General features: G+C 36.1%; 4 protein-coding genes across 8 annotated transcripts; 2 read left to right on the forward strand and 2 right to left on the reverse strand.

Annotated features, from left to right (window-relative positions):
• Positions 1-285: 285 nt before the first annotated feature.
• On the reverse strand, positions 286-8085 carry LOC110782838 (tubulin-folding cofactor C). Of its 3 annotated transcripts, XM_021987094.2 has the most exons (3): positions 7870-8085; positions 6006-7116; positions 286-754 (listed from the first exon to the last, which is right to left on the reverse strand). In XM_021987094.2, exon 2 carries the CDS (start codon positions 7063-7065, stop codon positions 6034-6036), a length of 1032 nt encoding a protein of 343 aa, XP_021842786.1. In that variant the 5' UTR covers positions 7066-7116; positions 7870-8085; the 3' UTR covers positions 286-754; positions 6006-6033. The 3 variants fall into 3 exon arrangements, with proteins under 3 accessions (XP_021842786.1, XP_021842791.1, XP_021842780.1); XM_021987099.2 differs by lacking the exon at positions 286-754 and having other exon boundaries at positions 5895-7108; XM_021987088.2 differs by lacking the exon at positions 286-754 and having other exon boundaries at positions 5895-7116.
• On the forward strand, positions 1120-5230 carry LOC110782827 (cytochrome b561 and DOMON domain-containing protein At3g07570). Its single transcript, XM_021987079.2, has 4 exons — positions 1120-1380; positions 2247-2652; positions 4018-4304; positions 4799-5230. The coding sequence occupies exons 1-4, from the start codon at positions 1198-1200 to the stop codon at positions 5027-5029; spliced, it is 1107 nt and encodes a 368-aa protein (XP_021842771.1). The 5' UTR covers positions 1120-1197; the 3' UTR covers positions 5030-5230.
• Positions 8086-10034: 1949 nt separating the features above from the next.
• LOC110782802 (probable plastid-lipid-associated protein 10, chloroplastic) lies at positions 10035-14670 on the forward strand. 3 transcript variants are annotated; one of them, XM_021987068.2, is made up of 10 exons: positions 10046-10189; positions 10993-11094; positions 11291-11453; positions 11555-11662; positions 11763-11897; positions 12217-12312; positions 13317-13397; positions 13529-13615; positions 14261-14322; positions 14412-14670. In XM_021987068.2, exons 3-10 carry the CDS (start codon positions 11292-11294, stop codon positions 14527-14529), a joined length of 849 nt encoding a protein of 282 aa, XP_021842760.2. In that variant the 5' UTR covers positions 10046-10189; positions 10993-11094; position 11291; the 3' UTR covers positions 14530-14670. The 3 variants fall into 3 exon arrangements, with proteins under 3 accessions (XP_021842752.2, XP_021842760.2, XP_056685027.1); XM_056829049.1 differs by lacking the exon at positions 10993-11094 and adding an exon at positions 10515-10585 and having other exon boundaries at positions 10112-10189; XM_021987060.2 differs by lacking the exon at positions 10993-11094 and having other exon boundaries at positions 10035-10189.
• A 1866-nt stretch (positions 14671-16536) lies between these two features.
• LOC110782791 (F-box/LRR-repeat protein 12) lies at positions 16537-18740 on the reverse strand. The gene is made up of 2 exons (XM_021987046.2): positions 18639-18740; positions 16537-17891 (listed from the first exon to the last, which is right to left on the reverse strand). Exon 2 carries the CDS (start codon positions 17875-17877, stop codon positions 16633-16635), a length of 1245 nt encoding a protein of 414 aa, XP_021842738.1. The 5' UTR covers positions 17878-17891; positions 18639-18740; the 3' UTR covers positions 16537-16632.
• Positions 18741-19177: the final 437 nt, after the last annotated feature.

Genomic DNA, 19177 nt, shown 5'->3' on the forward strand with positions numbered 1-19177 from the left:
TTTAAACTTTTTTATTTGAAAATTACCGCATGTGAAGTATTGTTTTCCTAGAATATACGGAGTATTTCATATAAGATTTTTAAAAAAAAAATTGTCAAGAAAAAGAAACCCTACTGAACTAGCACCTAGCACAGGTTAACCAGCCTAGCTACGCAAGTCATCGCTAGAGTCACTCCCAGGCATTTTGCAGCTGATGGGACTCGACCTTGTGAGGGTCACAAGGTGAGTTCCCGACTAACTTACGTTAGTTATTCCCTATACGAATATGTAAGTAAAATTTTCGATCTATAGACAACAAGGGACAGTCATATGGATGTACAAAACTCGATCGGAAATTTCAGTACCCAATCCCCAAGAATTTACTAATTTAGGTAGCTAATTAGCAGCTACAATACCAAAGTAAATAAATAAAGATAACATGTCATTGGTTTCATCCTTCACCATGCCCCAAACATAACGGCTGACAATCCCTGATTCGACCCGATAACCCGACTCGTATCCGGCCTAAAGTTACCGAGAGAAACCCGAACTGAACCGACCTCGAAGTACTTGAAATCGACCCGATTAGAGCCATTTACCATATTTTGTAGTAATATTATGTTTACAATATTTCCGATATTTTTGACACAACCCGAAACCAAAACCAAATCTGACCCGTTGACCCGACCCCTATTAATCAATGAACAGAAGTGCATAACAGTCTTTACTGATTCTGCATCTTTGATAGAGGTGAAGGTCACATGAATTGTAAATCCTGCAGTTGAAGAAGTAAAGAACAAACATCACAATCATTGTTCTTTCAGTCTTAACATTTCAGCAAAAACAGAAAAGGCGACAAAGAGTTAAACAAAACAGATAGATTTGTATCGTAACATACAGATAAAGACATGTAAATTAAAATACCATTTCTAAAGTGTTTAGCATGAATACTATAACATACCACTTCCTCATCACCAAGCATACAACAAATATACTATAAAGTATAAACTAAAAGTAATATATAAACCAAAAAAAAAATACATCAAAACCAGGTGACAACAAACATGGTCAACTGCTTACAAGTCCATGTGGTGGGAGATGGTTACCTACCACATTGCCTTCATTCAAAGTAACCAGATTACATGAACCACCACATAACTGAAAATCCCACCACAATAACAAGAAAAACAAAAAAAACAGAGAGAAACAGAGAAAGAGATGAAACAGACGGTTTTCATCTTTTTCACAGTAGTCTTCTTCCTGAATCCGTATTTGCTGGTGCTGTCACAAAATGCAGAACCCTGTAACAGTGTTATTGACTACAATGAAAATGTCAACTTTGACACCACGGCCATGTTCTGCCAAACTGTCTGGAAATCCTTCCCGGAAATCGTTCTTCGGGTAAGTTTCCCAAATTCAAACCAATAATTTGCATTCAACAGTACGTTGGCAGGAAGCCAAGAACACTATGAAGATGGCAAGGGAGCAAATGAGCAATAAGCTTTCCAATAAGAAAGCAACCATCAATTCTAGACTATTTTAGGGGGTGTTTGGTTCACGGATTCTAGTTATGAGGTATAAGCTTATAATGGTCTAAAGTCTAAACTCATACCATGTATTTGGTTGGAAATTTTAAGAGCTTTAAACCCATACCTTAAACCGAAAGGCATGGAGTTTAGAAAAAAAAAAGGGGGGGGGGGGGGGGGGGGGGGGTGAGGTGGGTTTGACTCGTACCTTTATTCAGGTATCAAATAAAAGGGGAAAAACTCATCCCCAAACTGAACCAAATACATGGTATTAAGAATCAAGCTCCAACCCATAACACCTTGAATCCTTGATATCTTTCATGATTCCAACCCAAACCAGTCTGTGAACCAAACGCTTACAGATTTACATTGAGCAAGGTTTGTGGATGCGACAATGTCTTACTAACTAATTGTGAGATGTTAATACGCTCCAAGACGGGTTCAAATTCTCCTATGCAGCCTCATTGGCTTACCTTTGTAGGCTGTAGCTATTAAACAAACATTTCATATCAACTCATTTCAGCTGTAGACTTTGGTTTACATTACAATGTAGTTTTAGAACACATATTTTAAGGTCAATTTTCAGGTCAGCCCAATTTTAAACCAGCATTCGACCTTTTTGATGTCACTTAGATTCGGTTAATTCTGGTTTAGGGTCATAAATCTGCATTGCTGAATGCCGATACATGTCATGTACCTTGGGTCAAGGTCTAATCATTTTTCTTTCTCTTGCTTCTCTAGTATGTACAAGCAGGACCACAGTTGTGGAGCTTCCTACTCTCAGCCCCGAACGAAAACTCGTGGCTCGGGATTGGTTTCTCAACTAACGGGCAGATGGTGGGGTCCAGTGCGATGGTGGGTTGGTTCTACGAAAATGGGACGGGTGGCATGAAGCAGTACTTCTTGCAGGGTCAAGTTACTAATAAGGTGGAGCCTGATGCAGGTGAGCTGACTGTGGTGGATAACTCGTCAACGGTGTTTATCCAAGCAAGCCGCATACACCTGGCTTTCCAGATCAATACAGTCGAACCAAGAAAAGAACTGCTCTACGCTGTGGGACCCTACGGCCAGCTGCCAGTAGCTAATGGCGGATTTCAACTGATCGAGCACCGAGAGAAAAGCCAAGCCTCATTAGATTATACTACAGGTAAAGCTTAGTTATGTTAATTACTCTCTCCGTCCCTTAATACTCGCCCCGGTTTGACCAACACAAAGTTTTAGGCATTTAATTAACTTATTAATTTATTAGGTGGTAGTTGATAGTAGAGTATTTTTTAATATAGTCAGTGGGAAATATGTCAAATAAAGGAGTGGGGATGGAGTAGGGGTGGGTGGGGATTGAATTTTTTAATGTTATGTTTGGGAAGGAATATATGTGGGTCCATGGTTAAGTGAGAAATGATATAATATTAGTAGAAGTTTGTCATTCATAGAAACGGGGCGAGTATTAAGAGACGACTTTATAAAGAAAGCAGGGCGAGTATTAAGGGACGGAGGGAGTATTTGCTATGATATCAGAACAAGTTTATAATTGGTTACTTGGTCAAAGACTCAAAGGACGGTTTCGTTCATGCACCATACTGGTCGTGAATCATGCCACACAAATACTGAATTTAGAATGAGAATGATAGATAAAATGACATTAGCATAAGGGAAGAAATAACAAAACCAAAAAAAAATTGAAAAAAAAGGAACAAATGCAGACAGTCAGACAGAAAAAAAGATAGAGAAAGTACAGTTGGTTAAGTGGAGGCCATGTTCAAAGAACCAAGAATAATTCTCCCAACTACTTAATTCTGCTTGCATTATGAAATGCATAAACATATCCCTATCAAATCTCACCATATCTACTGACACCACCAAAGTATTAACTATTAACTATCACCTTGTTTGGAGAATGTCAACAGCCAGTTCTTTATTAACAACATGCTTTCCAAGTAGTAACTAGTGAATGGAAGACCAATTACATTGAAAACCTCACAGAAACATCTTCAAACTGAAGCCTTTGTAGGAGAGAAAATTCGAAAATCTGTGTCCCATCTTATGTCTCGTTATATATATGTGTGCCACATAACCTATAATCACCAACAACACTAGGCTGCTACCATAGATAAAAATGCCGTCCTATGAGACAACTGATTTTGAAAATCAGAAAAACAAGTCCGCTCCAAATATCTTCTCCAACTAGTTCGTTCTAGACTGCATCACAGCATTAACTAAACTGCCTTATTATAATTCACTTTGCCCAAGACTCACCCTCTCAAATTCTTCCCTAATCAAGGGAAATGGAAAATGAAAAAATGAAGCAACATTCTACTGTTTCCCTTCTACATGACTAATATGCTTCAATTGCAAACTTAGAAACGACAATTTTTAAACTTTGACTCCGAACAACAATGTGTCACTCGTAAAATTGCTTTTTTCGGGAAGATGACAACACTTATCTATCTTCAAAGGGTACGTAAAATTTAGTACTTTGACAAATCACTTTAGTTCTTTTATTATGTATCAGGAAGAAGTCAGACAATGAGCAGCCCATACACTGGAATAAGAAGGACCCATGGTGCTCTAAACATGATTGGGTGGGGAATCTTGATGCCAATCGGAGTAATAGTTGCTAGGTATTTCAGGCAGTGGGATCCAATCTGGTTTTACTCTCACATTGCAATCCAAATCTTCAGTTTCCTATTTGGACTAGTCGGCTTCATCTTAGGATTTGTAGTAGAGGGATTTACAAAAGCAGAAGTAACACACCACAAGAACATCGGTATCCTAATCCTAACACTTGGATGCCTTCAGGTAAGATTCATATACATATACTACATCTGCACGGAGAGTGTGTTTGTTTAGTGGGAAATGTGATGGGAATGGGAATTAGTTTCCCCGCTTGGTCCATTTCCCATGTTTGTTAGGTGGGAATGAGAAATAATTATGGGTTTGAGAATGGGAAACGTAGGGCTCATTTCCCTTCATTTTATTCCCAAGGGAGGGGGTGGGAATTGAGAAAATGAGCAAAATGTCCATAATGTCATTAATGAATAATAAAAATGAGTTACATTATAAGGGTGTTCGAGTAACTTTTAATATTTTCCCAATCTATTTCCCATAACTATCCAAACAAGAGAATGGGAAAAATATCAAGGTATTCCCACATACAAATTCCCTTCCTAATCTCACACTCTATTCCCTAAATTCCCATTCCCACATACCAAATGCCCCCTGAAAGATAAATTTTTTGAAAGACAGGAAAAGGAATGAGAATTCAAGATATAAAAGTGTTCAATTTTGTGCAGGTAATGGCTCTTTTGATTAGGCCAAAGAAAGGAACAAAACCACGGAAATACTGGAATTGGTACCACCATAATGCAGGAAGAAGCTTGGTTATCTTTGCTATCTCAAACATATTCTATGGTATCCGTTTGGGTATGGAGGGAGCTGGTTGGTATGGTACCTATGCAGCGATTCTCACTCTTATGGTTATTGTGGCTATCGTCCTGGAAATCAGGTTATGGAGACAAAGATAACGTTGTGTGGCTTTGAACTAGAAGTTGCAGGACAAAATCTAAACATACTTATTTTGACAGGGATACTGACTAATCTGAGATAGGAAGTATTTACAGTATTGTTTTCATAGATTTAAAATCACCATTAATTTCTTTTGTGAATGTACTGTATGCTTTTCATTACCGTTCCTGGTTTTTAGATGATAGTCTGTTTATGTGTAACTTCTGCTTATTACTTTCACTGTGACTTTGCAAGTCCTTGACTCCAATTTAAATTGCGGGGCTGCATTCTGTACATCCCCATTCTATATAGCTTACTCAAACATCGTTTATCCATTTAAGACCTCATACGTTATAATTCTCCTAATGACACACTCAACAAAAATTGCACAGGTCCCATCCTGAAGGAATGCAGCCCTTTTGCCACTAGCATCTACTGGTAGAAAATGTCATTACCCATTGCCTTCAAAGAGGCTCCCGCAACAAGCGGGGTAAAGGGGGTCGGATATACGCAATCTTACCCCTGCAATTGCAGAGAGGTTGTTTCCAATTGATACTGGTAGAAAATGTGATATAAACAAATCTGAAAAAGTAATGCAATGTTTAAAGCATCTCTACAGTATTGAGAATCAAGAAGGAATACAAACTCATGAACGTTATATCCTTTAGGAATTACGGACTACATTGTTTTCTTAGTTTCTTTCAGCTATCACTGATATCATTTGGCGAACATGAATGTTTACAAAACATATCATCAGCTGAAAAAAAGGAAGACACAAGCTAAACTGACCAGTTGCAGCAAGGTTACATAATCAGATATCAATACATCAACAAAAGGTGTCACAGAAAAACTGCAAACAAGTAAAGATGCATGGATGACCAAAGATAAACCAGGAAAAAAAATCACTCTGAATATATAACATGATGACCATACAATATTCTGCTTTTATAAATAAAAAGTTGAAATAATGCTGCAAAATCAAAGTATTGAACATACTTGAAGTGTATCAATAGCATTCTGCACATCAGCTATCAGCAGTTGATACACGCAACGAGCTAATTCGTTCATTTTCTGGAAGAACAGACCAGTTAGGAGACTGCACAGCACGCAACCACTTAAAATCATCAACGTTTTCCCAACTCCCAGTCTCCTCATCAAGTCTTGACTCCGTTAAATCTTCCTCGATCCCATCGTAATGCAAACAATAGGGAGCAAATCTCACCTCACTACTATCCTCAATAATGGGATGACTCCGCACCCTCAAATAAAAGTCGCATCTCCTAGCATTATGAATCCTTATCTGATGCGATGCCAACACGAAAACACACCCTTCAACATCATCTATCAGCACTGAGCCCAGAGCAGGCCCGGCATAAACTTTGCAATTCCTTAACCGGTGAATGAAAATTGCCCTCGGCCTACCTATCAGTCTCACCTCACAAGAACCGAGGTTTGACAATGTGAACTCACCCATGTTCTTACCCTTTAAATTCTCCACCAGAACCTCTCCTTCTCTGTTTCTAAAACCCGGGGTGTCCAACATAATACAAGCTTTATCACTTGAAACCACTTTGGGTTCCTCAACAATGGCCACAACTGGTTGTTTCTGCTTCGCAACTTTGCTTCTGAAAGAGAATTTTTTCTTGGGTACCATTTTGACCGACACGTTATCGAGGGACTCCCTCAATTCAGAGATAATCTTGAGAGAGGCACGGACTTCGTAGGAAGGCAAGTGGTAGGAATTTTCTGCAAGAAGCTTCTCGAGGTCGTTGATAAGAGCAGAAACATTATCAAGGTCCCCTTTGGTGAAAGACTCAAGGGCTTGTTCAATTTGATCAATTTCAGATGTAATTGATTGCTTGAGCTCAGAAAACCGAGCAAGGAATGTTTCAGTTGACTCAAACGACGGGGATGAATCCGAGTCTTTGCTCTGAACACGGGCTTGGTGGCGATTAGAGAGGCGTTCGATCATTGCTTGGCGCTTCTTTTCAACAGCTGGATCTAAGGATTGATCAGAGTTTGAGGTTGGGTTTGGGAAATTATTCTGATCTTCCATTGCACAAGGTGACTCAAATCTAACACACCTTTGAAAAGCTTCTCTAAATCCCTAGAAGACAATGACAACATCAAGGTTCCATACGACGATTTTAATTAGGGTTTCCAGAACATTTATGCAATTGCCCTATGATATGAATCCCATAGCAGTTAATTGACACAAAAATGCAGTTTAGCATATCTTAAGCATCAAAATTGGATAATGTACGACAAATTATGGACTCGATCAAAGTAATTAGCAAAATAATTGGTGAGTGTTGAAGTTGGGGAATTCCTAGCCATTTACATTTTCAAATTTCAATACTGACAAACTACTACCTAATTATCTAGAATTTGGGATTTCTGAATTTTGAAAGATAAAGAGCACATGGCTTCCCTTAAAATCTAACACAACTTTGAAAAGATTCCCTAAATTCCTAGAGGACAATGACAACATCAAGGTTCCATAGGATGATTTTAAATGTTAGGGTTTCCAGAACGTTTATGCAATATGTGTCCTATGATATGAATCACATCGCAGTTAATTGATCTAAAATACAATTTAGCATATCTTAAGCATCAAAATTGGATAATGTACGACAAATTGTGGACTCGATCAAAGTAATTAGCAAGGAAAAATGGCGAGTGTCGAAATTGGGGAATCCCTGTAACTTCAACAAAAATCATGGGACAAAGGATGTGGTAATCACTAGCCAATTACATTTTCGAATTTGAAATATTGACAAACTAATACCTAATAATCTAGAAATTGAGATTTTGAAAGATAAAGGGGCACAAATTGAAGAAAATTTGCTTCGAATCTTACCTGAATAACAAAATGGCTGTTACGTAAAGTTGATTTCTGTTAAATGATGCTGTTTTACAGAAAGTAGAAGATGGATTTTGCCACCGTTCGTCCGCCGTTCTCGGTGGCGCTGGTGCTATTCAACGGCGGTTGATTTCGACTCTGTTTGGTCGTTGTCCTTTGTTAGCTTTGTCCAGAAATGTTTCTTTTCACAATGATGTCAATTATGGAAAATGATTTTTGTCACACTAAATTTTGATTTAAATGGAAGCGATTTACTTTAATATTGCATAAAGATCCAATAATTCCCTAAATATGTTACTTTCTAAGTTATTTTCCACCTTACCGTACACGTAAGCAAGGGAGAAAGAGAAGTAATTTATTTTTTCGGTTCAGCATTGAACCGCCATATGAGATAGCGGTTTCGTTTTAAAGCAAACCGCCATCTGAGATGGGTTCAATGTTATAAACCGCTATCTGAGATAGCGGTTTGCATTAAATCAAAACCGCTATCTCAGATGGCGGTTTGCTTAATTGTAAATTATTTTTAACATGAATTACAGTTTAAATAGAAATATAACTTAGAAGTAACCTCTTGTGATATCAATTGTGTCTGTAGCTCAGTGGATAGTGTGTGCTTTCTAAGCAGGAGATCGTGGGTTCAAACTCTACTTGACGCGTTTATTTCTTTTTAACCATTTCTTAATATTAATTATAAACATTTCCAAATTTAACTTATCAATATTAGTGTCTGTAGCTCAGTGGATAGAGCGTTTGTTTCCTAAGCAGAAGGTCGTGGGTTCAACCCCTACATGACGCGGCTACCTAAGATAGCGGTTTAGTGCCGCTTCGTTAAAAAAAAACGGTTTTAATGCTGACGTGGACGGTATGGTGGGAATTAACTTAAAAAGTGGCGCATTTTGGGAATTTGATGTTCTTTAAACAATATTGAAGGAAATCGCTCACTAAAATGGTAGAACATAAGAAAATAATCAAATATGTTACGAAATTAAGGTGGTGTTCCCGACTTCCCGTATTAACTTTTTCCAGTTAAGTTCAATTCATTTAATATTACACGTTTTTCCTTCCTAAAAATTAATATTACTCTATTTAGTCGGTTTTTATATAATTAGTTTAGTTGAAATTCATTATGTCTAACAAAACGGAGAGTTATAAATGTCAAAAGCATACTGCAAGCTTTGTCCACCCAGATAAAGTTTATGTTAAAAGTGGTTTGTGTCTAAAATTGACGCAAATGACTTGTATTAATATTGATTAATTTGGTATTGATATAGATCAGTGTGTAATTGGTATATCATTACGCTGCTAATTACTCCCTCCGTCTCTTTTTGTTTTTTACGTTTTCCTTTTTGGGTATTTTAAAATGTTCTTTACATTTTTTTATATTATCACATAAATGACTTAGTATTTTATCAAAATTTGTGTCCGATTATTATTTTAACCAATTAAATTCACTGGGTCATTAACTTTTCTCATTTCCCAATATCAGAATTTTGATAAAAGCGAAAACATTATAAATAAACGTAATTTATCTTGTTTAAATAAAAAAAATTAGGAATCTCGATGCAAATTAATTAATCCTTAAAACGCGTGAAAAATATCAAACGTAAAAAACAAAAAGAGACGGAGGGAGTAGTAATTAGTACCAATAAGAGTCCCTTGTATTATTGAGGTAACTTGAAAAATGTTATATGAGGTTGGTAACTCGAAAAATGTTATATTATGTAGACGAGATTCGATCTTAGGTCTTGAGTACCACATCTTAACTTTACCGACTAAGGTAATTAACATAGACAAAATGTAATACTACATCCGTTCCACAATGATGTTCCAATTTCTTTTTTCACGTTTGCCAACGCACATTTTGTATCGTATTTATCTATAGTTATACAATATTAAAAATTATAATTTTTTGATATTCTTAAAGTGTTCATGAAGACGAATCAAACAAGATCCCACATGTATATATTTTTTCTTATATATTGTAAATAATATAGAAGATTCTCTTCTATTGTGAATAGTGTCAAAAACCTCAAGTGGAACATCATTGTGGAACGGAGGGAGTAGATCTGTAGATGACTACTTGACTAGTGTCAAATTTGATCAATGCAAAAATAAAATTAAAACCACCTACCTTTTGCAAAAATAAAATTAAAACCACTTACCTTTTGTAAAATTAAAAATTAAAAATTAAAAATAGAAATAAAGACTTTTCTGAACAGAAATCTATCTCCCAATTTTATCCACTCAATTTCACATTTGCTGGCCTTGTTTCTCACTTACGGACTGTTCCGATAACCTCATTCTTCAAAATCTTCAGGTAATTCTCTTTTGTACTTTCTTCTTGGTTTCAATTTCCTTCTATTTTTGTTGGGTTTTGTTTCAATTTCAGTTTCATAGTATACTTATTTGACATTTTTTTAGGAATATTGCATATAATCGTAAAAATTCCAGTTCCTGGGTATGAAAGATTAAGTATGAAAATTAATCAAAACATCCCATTTAAATTAGGTAATCAAGATAATGGATGAACACAATTTGATCAAACTTAGATGTTAACGTTAGTTCACTGATTGATAATTGGCCAAAATTATTGATAATTGAACAATTTGTAAGAACTGACTAGGTTTAGAATGTTGTACCAGCTCAATTCCAGAATACTCGTATGCTTTATACATCCAATGATCACTTTATACTATCGATTTTCGTCGAAAAGGTATGTCACTGAAATCTCAGTACAATCAGACTCTAATACAATCATCTAGTATGTAGGTTTAGTTAGAAAATAGATTGAGATGTTTCAAAATGGGAATACAAATTAATACCGACTTCGACATTGTCCGACTTATAATTTTGAAGTTATTCAACTTTTAAGGAAAAAATGGGATGTGGTTGCTTACTACACAAAACACGGGCTATGTAGGGCCGCCCCTGCGTGTTTCAGAGTTCTGAGGCTGTTCTAAGTTAATCAATTAGTTAATGGTTAGTAACTATTGATTCAGGTTGTGATGTGGTTGCTTATACACTAAACACGGTCTATGTAGGGCCGCCCCTGCGTGTTTTAGAGTTCCGATGCTGTTCTAAGTTAATCAACTAGTTAATTGTTAGTACTTATTGATTCAGGCTGTGATGTGGCTGCTTACTACACTAAACACGGGCTATGTAGGTCCGCCCCCGCGTGTTTTAGAGTTCCGAGGCTGTTCTAAGTTAATCATCTAGTTACTGGTTAGTACTTATTGATTCAGGTTGGGATGTGGTTACTTACTACACTAAACACAAACACGGGCTATGTAGGTCCGCCCCTGCGTGTTTTAGTGTTCCGAGGCTGTTCTAAGTTAACCAACTAGTTAATGGTTAGTACTTATTGATTCAGGTTGTTCAATCCTATAGCTGTTAACAAAATTTTGTTCCCTTTGCGCAGTATGGCATTTGTCATGGCACCTTTAACGATTACTCCAGCTTATAAAATAGTTCATAACGGGCGAACTTCTCAAGTTACAATTCCTAATGCTGTTAGAATGCCTAGAAACCTCCCTAACACAACATACTGGCGATGCTCGGCTACTGCTACTGATACTTCATTGGTTAATATACTTTTATTTTCGCTTCAAATTGTTACTGAACATTTTGTTGTTCATTTTCTTGACCATGATGACTAATTTGCCTTTTCTTTTTGGTATTTCAGTTATATGAGGTAGAGAATAGAAAACATGATTTGTTGAGAGCAGTTCAAGAGACTGAAAGGGGTCTCAAAACAACGCCTGAACAACGGTCTTCCATTGAGGAGGCACTAGTATGTATTTACTTTATTACCCTGTATTGAAGAAATTAGTTTGGCAAGTAAATGGCTTAGTAAATGATGTCAGATTTGAAAATATCTTGTATAAATTCAGGTGACTGTGGAGAAATATGATGCCGGTGAGCCAATTGATTTGGCTAAACTGGACGGTACATGGCGTCTTCAGTATACTTCTGCTCCTGATGTCGTTGTCCTTTTCGAAGCTGCTAGTAGACTTCCCATCTTTCAGGTACTGCCAGAATCCCTCAACACACAACCATTGGGTTATGGCTAGGCCTGGGTATTGCGCGGGTCGGGTTGGGGCAGGTCACTATCGGGGCGGGTCATAGAAAAATACAAGCGGGTCAGGGTGATAACTTATGGCGTTAAACCGATGTTTAATGCTTGTGATTGTGGAGGCATTTTGTTGTGATTCTATGTTCATTATCTCTCAAACTTCTGTTTTTGTGTTCTTTCCCTTCTTATTTAAGTCATTTTGCATAAAATTGACATTTGTGTCTTACATATTCTTGTTTTTCAGTGGTAGTTGTCTGTTGGTGTGATGCTAGGTGGGTCAGATTTTCCAGAAATTTGAATGCCGTAATGAATCTGATGGCGGTGTTGTCCGCAATATTATCAAATGGGGCATTCAAAACCTACTAGAGGTGAATTTCACTTGCTTCTTGAATTCTTAGTATGTCTTTGATTGAGTTTTTTCATTGAAGCTGTATATATATACTGTGATCTATGCACTTCTGCAGTACCTGGACATTGTTAGTAGGACTATTATTAGCGTTTTCTGTGATCCCGCTATGTCACCTGCCTTGAGCCTGCAGATGTGGCACTCGATCATACTTCCTTTAGCTAACAAATAAATTTCAGACTGACATATGAAACTTAGAACCTGTTTGGCCAAGCTTCTCCAAGTGTTTTCAGACTTAAATAGTAGAAACTAGGCCAAACAAGGATTTGTTGGAAAGTAGTTTCTATTTCTAGAGAAGCCCAAATAAGTTCTCGACGGTCTTTTTTCACTACTCCTAATGTCCCAATGTAGTCGCCGCACTAAGATTTTCACAGAGTTTTAATGTTTTATCCAATAAGTTTTTGTAAGCTTATCTATTATAGTTTAATAGAAAAATAGGTATGGTGGGAGATAATGGAAGAAATTTTTAATTGAATGTGAGAGGATGAGGGGCCATAACTTTGGTAGTGAAAAGAGATAATTAATAAAATATTAGAGTGAGTCCATGCTATAAAAGGAAGTGTGACGATTAATTGGAACAGACGTAAATGAAAAGAGTAAAGATTAAATTGGGACGGAGGGAGTATTAAAAATAATCAAAGAAGAATAGGGGAAAAGGCAAAGGATAAGTAAAGAAAAACCAGTGAAGAATTCTATACAGGAATTTCCTTCTATAAAGTAAATTTGCAATTCCGGTTAATCACTTAAAAATACAATTGATCATTTGAGACCCCCTTCTTTCGGCCTTTATGTTGTATTTGACTTACAAGAAGTCGTATCTGCTGAAGTTCTTTTACAATTTGTAACTGATTTATGCATTGGAGTTGTCTTCAAAGTCACTGTTGTATTTTGAGAGCAGGTTGCTTATCTGTTTTGTACATTGTTCAATCACAAATGCTAAGAACTAAATCAGATTTTGGTTGATAGGACAATGAAGGTGCTACCCTGCTTGTATCTGCAAAGTTTTCAGTGGTTTCACGTCGCAATATCTTCCTTCAGTTTGAAGAGGTTAGTTCCTGACATTTTTATGTAAACTGGTGTAAAGTTACACTTATCTCCTTCACCTCAGTATTTTACTCTGGACAAGGCATTTTTTGAACTTCCATATTTGATGTCTGAAATTTTGGATTTTTCGGCAGATTACTCTTCAAGACATTGTTATAAGTGAGCAGTTACAGGCTGTTATAGCTCCAGCCCTGCTACCACGAACATTTTTAAGCTTACAGGTAGTAAACCATGACACCCATATGTCCTTTTTGAATCAATATTTTAGGGCATAGAACTACTCCGTACATGCTTAGAACTCTTGCTTATTTTGATAATTGATACTCTGGTAGTCTATTAGGCTCCGTTTGGTAGGGTGTAAAACGTCTTCGTGGAAAACAATTTTTCCCTATTCAATCACGTTTTTTGATTTGGCAATGGATGAAAAACAATTTTCCATAACTCACTCAAAGGTAGAAAAATCTTTTCCATTTGAAAGGAGGAAACCACTTTTCCACTTTTCCACCTTTCCTCTTTACCTCCCTCTCCTTTCTTCCCTTCAATCTTCACCATCTTCTCCCATTTTCTTTTAAGGAACCAAACAAAGGAAAACTAGTTTGGAATTGTGTTTTCCTTTGGGAAATGTTTTCCATGGAAAATCATTTTGCGCTGAAAACGTTTTACACTAAACCAAACGAAGCCGTAGCGGTTACTAGTACAATCTTTTTATTTTGTTCTTCCTTCTATAAAATCAGTTGTCAACCTATTTCGGTTTTATTGTACCGTAAGCCTCCTCATTTAAGCACCACTTGCTATGATACTTACTATCCTTAGCTTCATCCAAAGCATATATGAACGCCAACTGTCATGGTAATTGCTATTTGCAGATTCTACAGTTCATCCGTTCCTTCAAAGCTCAGATTCCTGTAACAAGCACAAGTCCACAGAGGTACTTAATTTATAAGTTCATATGATTTTGTTGGTCTTTTCTTCTCAATTGAAGCTTCACTTCAGCATTTGATTTTTTTGTGATTTCAGGCGATCAATAGGAGGATTATATTACCTTTCCTACATGGATAACAACATGCTCGTTGGTCGTGCAGTTGGAGGTGGAGGGATCTTCGTGTTTACTCGAGCTCAACCTTTTGTCTGCTGATAACATTGAGCCCTGGGTTTTTAGTAATTGAACTCTCAATACCAAACATGTATTTTTGGCCAGAATTTGGTTCACAATCCAACAGTTTAATTTTGTTTTGATCAGTAAAGCATCAATATACTTGATTTTGGTTTGTGTAAAGCTATAGCTTGAAGACTTGTAGTTTTTTCAATTGTTACAGGGTACTCGACCTGTCAAAAATTGACCCGACTTGAACCCGGCCCGAAAATATTGGGTCTTGAACATGTTTTGATGACCTGTAATCCGAACAACCCAAAAGTAATTAGTTAAAATCCGACCGAACACGTTTTGACCAGATTGATAAAAAAAATGTCCCGTCTGATTAACAATAACTCAATAGAATTTCGAAGTCGTCTTTACCCAATTGGGTCGGGCAGGAAACCATTAACTTAAAATATTATCCGGCATATCGTCATCCCACGATCTCATCCTGAACTCCCAATGTTGAAAATGGACTAATTTATAGGCTAACTTATTGTCACTAAGCTTAACAAAAGACCAAACCACCTTAACAAAACTAGAACATGATGCAAAAATGTCATCAAAATTTAAACTAAAGTTGTTGCCACATATTTTACAAATGGGTTTACATAAACATAATAAATATTTTCATGTTAGTACCTAGAAAAGTAGAAATGGTTTCCTGCACAAAAAAAGAAAATAATAAATAAATAAATTATTAACCTGTAAAAAAATGTGTTTTTAATAAATTTGTAATAACACTTGTGAAATATGAGTTATTTAATTATTTAAAAGTGTTTGATAATGCCATACGCTATGATCTGAAGATATAAACACGTAATAATATGGAGTTGGACTAAGCTGAATAAAACTGCAATAAAGTCCAAAAGAATAGGACCTTAATATGATATTGTCATGTCAAATAAGTGAATAACACAAACTTTTAAATTTGACATGGGGAGAAGTATACGAAATAACAAGGTGTAGTAGGAGAGATTGTCCCACATGTTGAGCATCAAACGTCATAACCAAATTAAGAGAAAATTAATTTATTTGTATATAAATTATAATCAAAACTGATAATTGGGATCAAACCCAACGGAAATAAGCATAAACATCGTTCTTATTGTTCACGTGATTTCGATAAACTTTATTTCGTTTGGTTGTGAATGACAAGGGCATTACAAAATACGGATGGGGAAGAGGAAACTCAAATCTATCGTACACATGTCCTTACTATTCAGATTCTTAACCATTAGACCAATATATTATTAGTATCTTGATAAATTTATTGAAGTGGGAAAACATGTACACCTAATATTACAACTTGTATTATGTTGTAAAAAAAAAAAAAGACATTAATCTTACAAACTATCGACAAACTAAAGAATGATACAAACTATCAACAATCTCCATCTATCTTAGACCGGGAAGTTCTGTTCATTTTGGACACTAACCAGCTTTATTAGTAGTGAATAGTACCAACAAAGTCTATTTGGTAGTGATTAGTAAAGTATGTTTAATAATTATAACCAAATAATTATACATTGTGATCAAAGAGTTATGTTCAATAATTATAATCAATCAAATATTTATTCATTGTTTAATAATAACATCAACGGTCTTATACGCGTATGGCAGTTTCATAGGATATTTGGTCAAGATAGTGAAAAAGTTGAGTGATTTTCTTCAATAATGCTTGAAGATTCGTAAATTCCCAAAATACGCTACTTTTTCACTTATTTCCCACTCTATTGTCCACTTCAGCAAAAAAAAACGGTCTAATTTTTTTTTATAAAATCTACAACAAACCGCTATCTGAAATAGCGGCTTATGTATTTAATGAACCACCATTTCAGGTAGCAGTTTACATATCACAACAAAGTCAAATCACAAGAAGTTATATAGCAGTTTTGTTTTAAAGTAAACTGCCATTTGAGTTCGTGGTTTATACCATTGAACCGCCAATTCAAATGGCAATTCAATTCAAGTGGCGTATTTTGGGAATTATTGAGTCTTTAAGCAATATTGAAGGAAATCGCTCGAAAAAGTTTGACAATAATCAAAACTGATACAAACTTCTTGAAAGTTTGAAGCTAAAAAAAACAGAGATCTATATAATTACTCCACAAAAATTCTTTGGTGCCACCAAAATTGCCACTTTGGGCCAATTGTGAAATGTTCATCTTCTTTGATAAGATCACCTCTTGATAACCTAAACAATTCAATTGCTATTGTACTAATTTGAGGACATCCATTCATATGCAAAACATCAAGCTTCTTGCAACCATTCTTCAAAGCTTCCAACCCACGATCACATAAGTTCCTACATCGATTCACATGGAGTCTTTCCAAATTGTTACAATTCAAGGCAATCGACTCCCACCCTAAAACTCGAATCTCATGACATGATGCCAAATTCCACTCCACTAATGATGGACAACCTCGAGCAATTAGTCCGACACCCTCATCCCTAATTGTCCTACATAGTCTCATATTCAAAACCCTAATCATTTTTCCAAATCCTCCCCCAATTGCTGATAATCCATCTCCAAGAATCGACCAACTAAGATTCGAAGTGTTTAGATACTCTAATCCTCCTCCGCTCACCATACTTGCTATCCCTTCAGGGTCGAGCTTACAAGATTCAGCTTCCAAATAAGCCAAACTTCGTGAACACCCACGAAACCCAACGCCCTTTATGTTCCTACAATTGCTGATTCTAATCCCATATAGATGAACACAATTCCGAACAAGAGAGTTTATACCACTATCAGTAATACCCAAACAATAGGTAAGATTAACATCTTCCAAACCCGAACAAAACTTAGCCAAGCTTTCTAAACCTACATCAGTAACGTTGCAACGATATAGGCTGATAAACTTCAACAAAGGGCAACCACTTGCAGCAAACGAAACACCATTATCACTGATCTTAAAACAACAATCCAAATGTAAGGCTCGAAGATTTGAACCAGAGTACTGTAATAGCTTTAGGCCTGAATCTGGTAGTGTAGTGCAACCAGATAAGGATAGTGATCGTAGGTGTTGGTAACGTGACAGTGTTTTATGAAGGTCATATGTGTTGATCATGTATGGGTTTCTGAAGAGATGTTTAGTGTAGGTGAGTGAGCAATCAAACTGTAAAGATTGCCGGTTTCGGTTTTGAAGATCTAGCCACTTACTGCAGGTTAATCCAAAGGATACTCGATCATGTTCGGTAGTAAGGTGTTTGAAGATGAAAATAAGGCAATCATCAGGAAGATCAATTATAGTAGTGGGATTATTATCACTCTCAGAATCCTCAATTGTATCATCAGGAAATTCCAATTTGGTACTGGAATTATTAATCTGAGATTCCTCCATTGCACAACTGAACCCTAAAATTCTGCAACCAGTCAATTAAAGCAGGCAGTGTCTGACAATAGACCACAATTATTGATTTTGAATCAAAATCACCAGCGTAAACCCTAAATCAGCTAATGCAGGGAGGGAAAGCATAGGAAATTTATCAAATTTGAGTTAATTCAGGCCAAAAAAAACAATAGCTAATAAGCAAATTTCTGAATTTGACAAAATAATAGAACATGGATGAACAAATACAGAGCGCCCATATTGAATTCTCTCAAAACTGATGCTTTTGGATCAAACCATCAAAGTGAACCCTAAAATTATTAATCTGTGATTCCTCCATTGCACAAATGAACCCTAAAGTTCTTCAATTAAAGCAGGCAGTATCTTACAATAGCCCACAATTGTAGATTTTGAATCAAACCCACCAGTGTAAACCCTAAATCAGCTAATGCAGTGAGGAAAGTATAGGAAATTAATCAAATTTGAGCTAATTCAGGCCAAAAAACCAAAGTTAATAAGCAAATTTCTGGAATTTGACAAAAAAAAAATTGAAGATTGATGAACAAATTGAGAGCGCCCAAATTGAATTCTATCAACAACCAAAAAAATTACAAAGAAACAGTAAGATAGCTCAAAACTGATGATTTTGAATCAAACACATCAAAGTGACCCACAAATTGTTCATAATTTAATTCGGAAAATGTAAATGTTTAGGAACGACACTTTAGAAAATTGAAAATTGAATACTAGTAACTGCGGGTATTAGGAAATACCAGATGAAATGTAGTGAGCTAGATTGATGGAAGGGGTGAACTCATGAACAAGAGAGAGAAACGTTTAGACTTGAGAGGGAAAAGGGAGAATTTTTATGTGAACACGATAGAGTTGTCAAAAATCGACCCGACCCGAAAACCGACCCGAACTCGACCCGAAAATACTGGGTCCTGAACAAGATTTTGTGACCCGTAACCCGATTTTATCCGAACCCGAACAACCCGAAAAGGAATGGGTCAAAACCCGACCGAACCCGTTTTAGACCCGACCGATTGAAAATCATTGTATTTATAGTAATAAATGAGATTATGAGAAAATTTAAGCATAAAAGACACGTTGTTTTTACTATTTTCTGTGTAATATGATTTTAATTTGAATTATACGCCATTTTATGATTGAATTTGACAAAATATAAACTTTCGTAGGAAAATTTGTTAACTTGTGCCAATATTTTGTATATTTTTCACCTAAATTAATGAAAATATAATGCGCGTTTTAAAATCTCTCAACCCGTTGGGTCGACCCGAACCCGAAAGTT

This window comes from Spinacia oleracea, chromosome 5 (assembly GCF_020520425.1).
Source record: "Spinacia oleracea cultivar Varoflay chromosome 5, BTI_SOV_V1, whole genome shotgun sequence".
NCBI lineage: Eukaryota > Viridiplantae > Streptophyta > Magnoliopsida > Caryophyllales > Amaranthaceae > Spinacia > Spinacia oleracea.

Excerpts from the sequence above, each read along its gene's own strand:
- LOC110782827 (XM_021987079.2), top strand. The coding sequence starts at position 1,198 with ATGAAACAGACGGTTTTCATCTTTTTCACAGTAGTCTTCTTCCTGAAT. Across the intron at positions 1,381-2,246 it reads TCCCGGAAATCGTTCTTCGG|TATGTACAAGCAGGACCACA; the intron begins GTAAGTTTCCCA and ends TTGCTTCTCTAG. Across the intron at positions 2,653-4,017 it reads CTCATTAGATTATACTACAG|GAAGAAGTCAGACAATGAGC; the intron begins GTAAAGCTTAGT and ends ATTATGTATCAG.
- LOC110782838 (XM_021987094.2), bottom strand. The coding sequence starts at position 7,065 with ATGGAAGATCAGAATAATTTCCCAAACCCAACCTCAAACTCTGATCAA.
- LOC110782802 (XM_056829049.1), top strand. The coding sequence starts at position 10,551 with ATGATCACTTTATACTATCGATTTTCGTCGAAAAG. Across the intron at positions 11,898-12,216 it reads GTAGACTTCCCATCTTTCAG|GTGGGTCAGATTTTCCAGAA; the intron begins GTACTGCCAGAA and ends GTGTGATGCTAG. Across the intron at positions 13,616-14,260 it reads GAACATTTTTAAGCTTACAG|ATTCTACAGTTCATCCGTTC; the intron begins GTAGTAAACCAT and ends TGCTATTTGCAG.
- LOC110782791 (XM_021987046.2), bottom strand. The coding sequence starts at position 17,877 with ATGGAGGAATCTCAGATTAATAATTCCAGTACCAAATTGGAATTTCCT.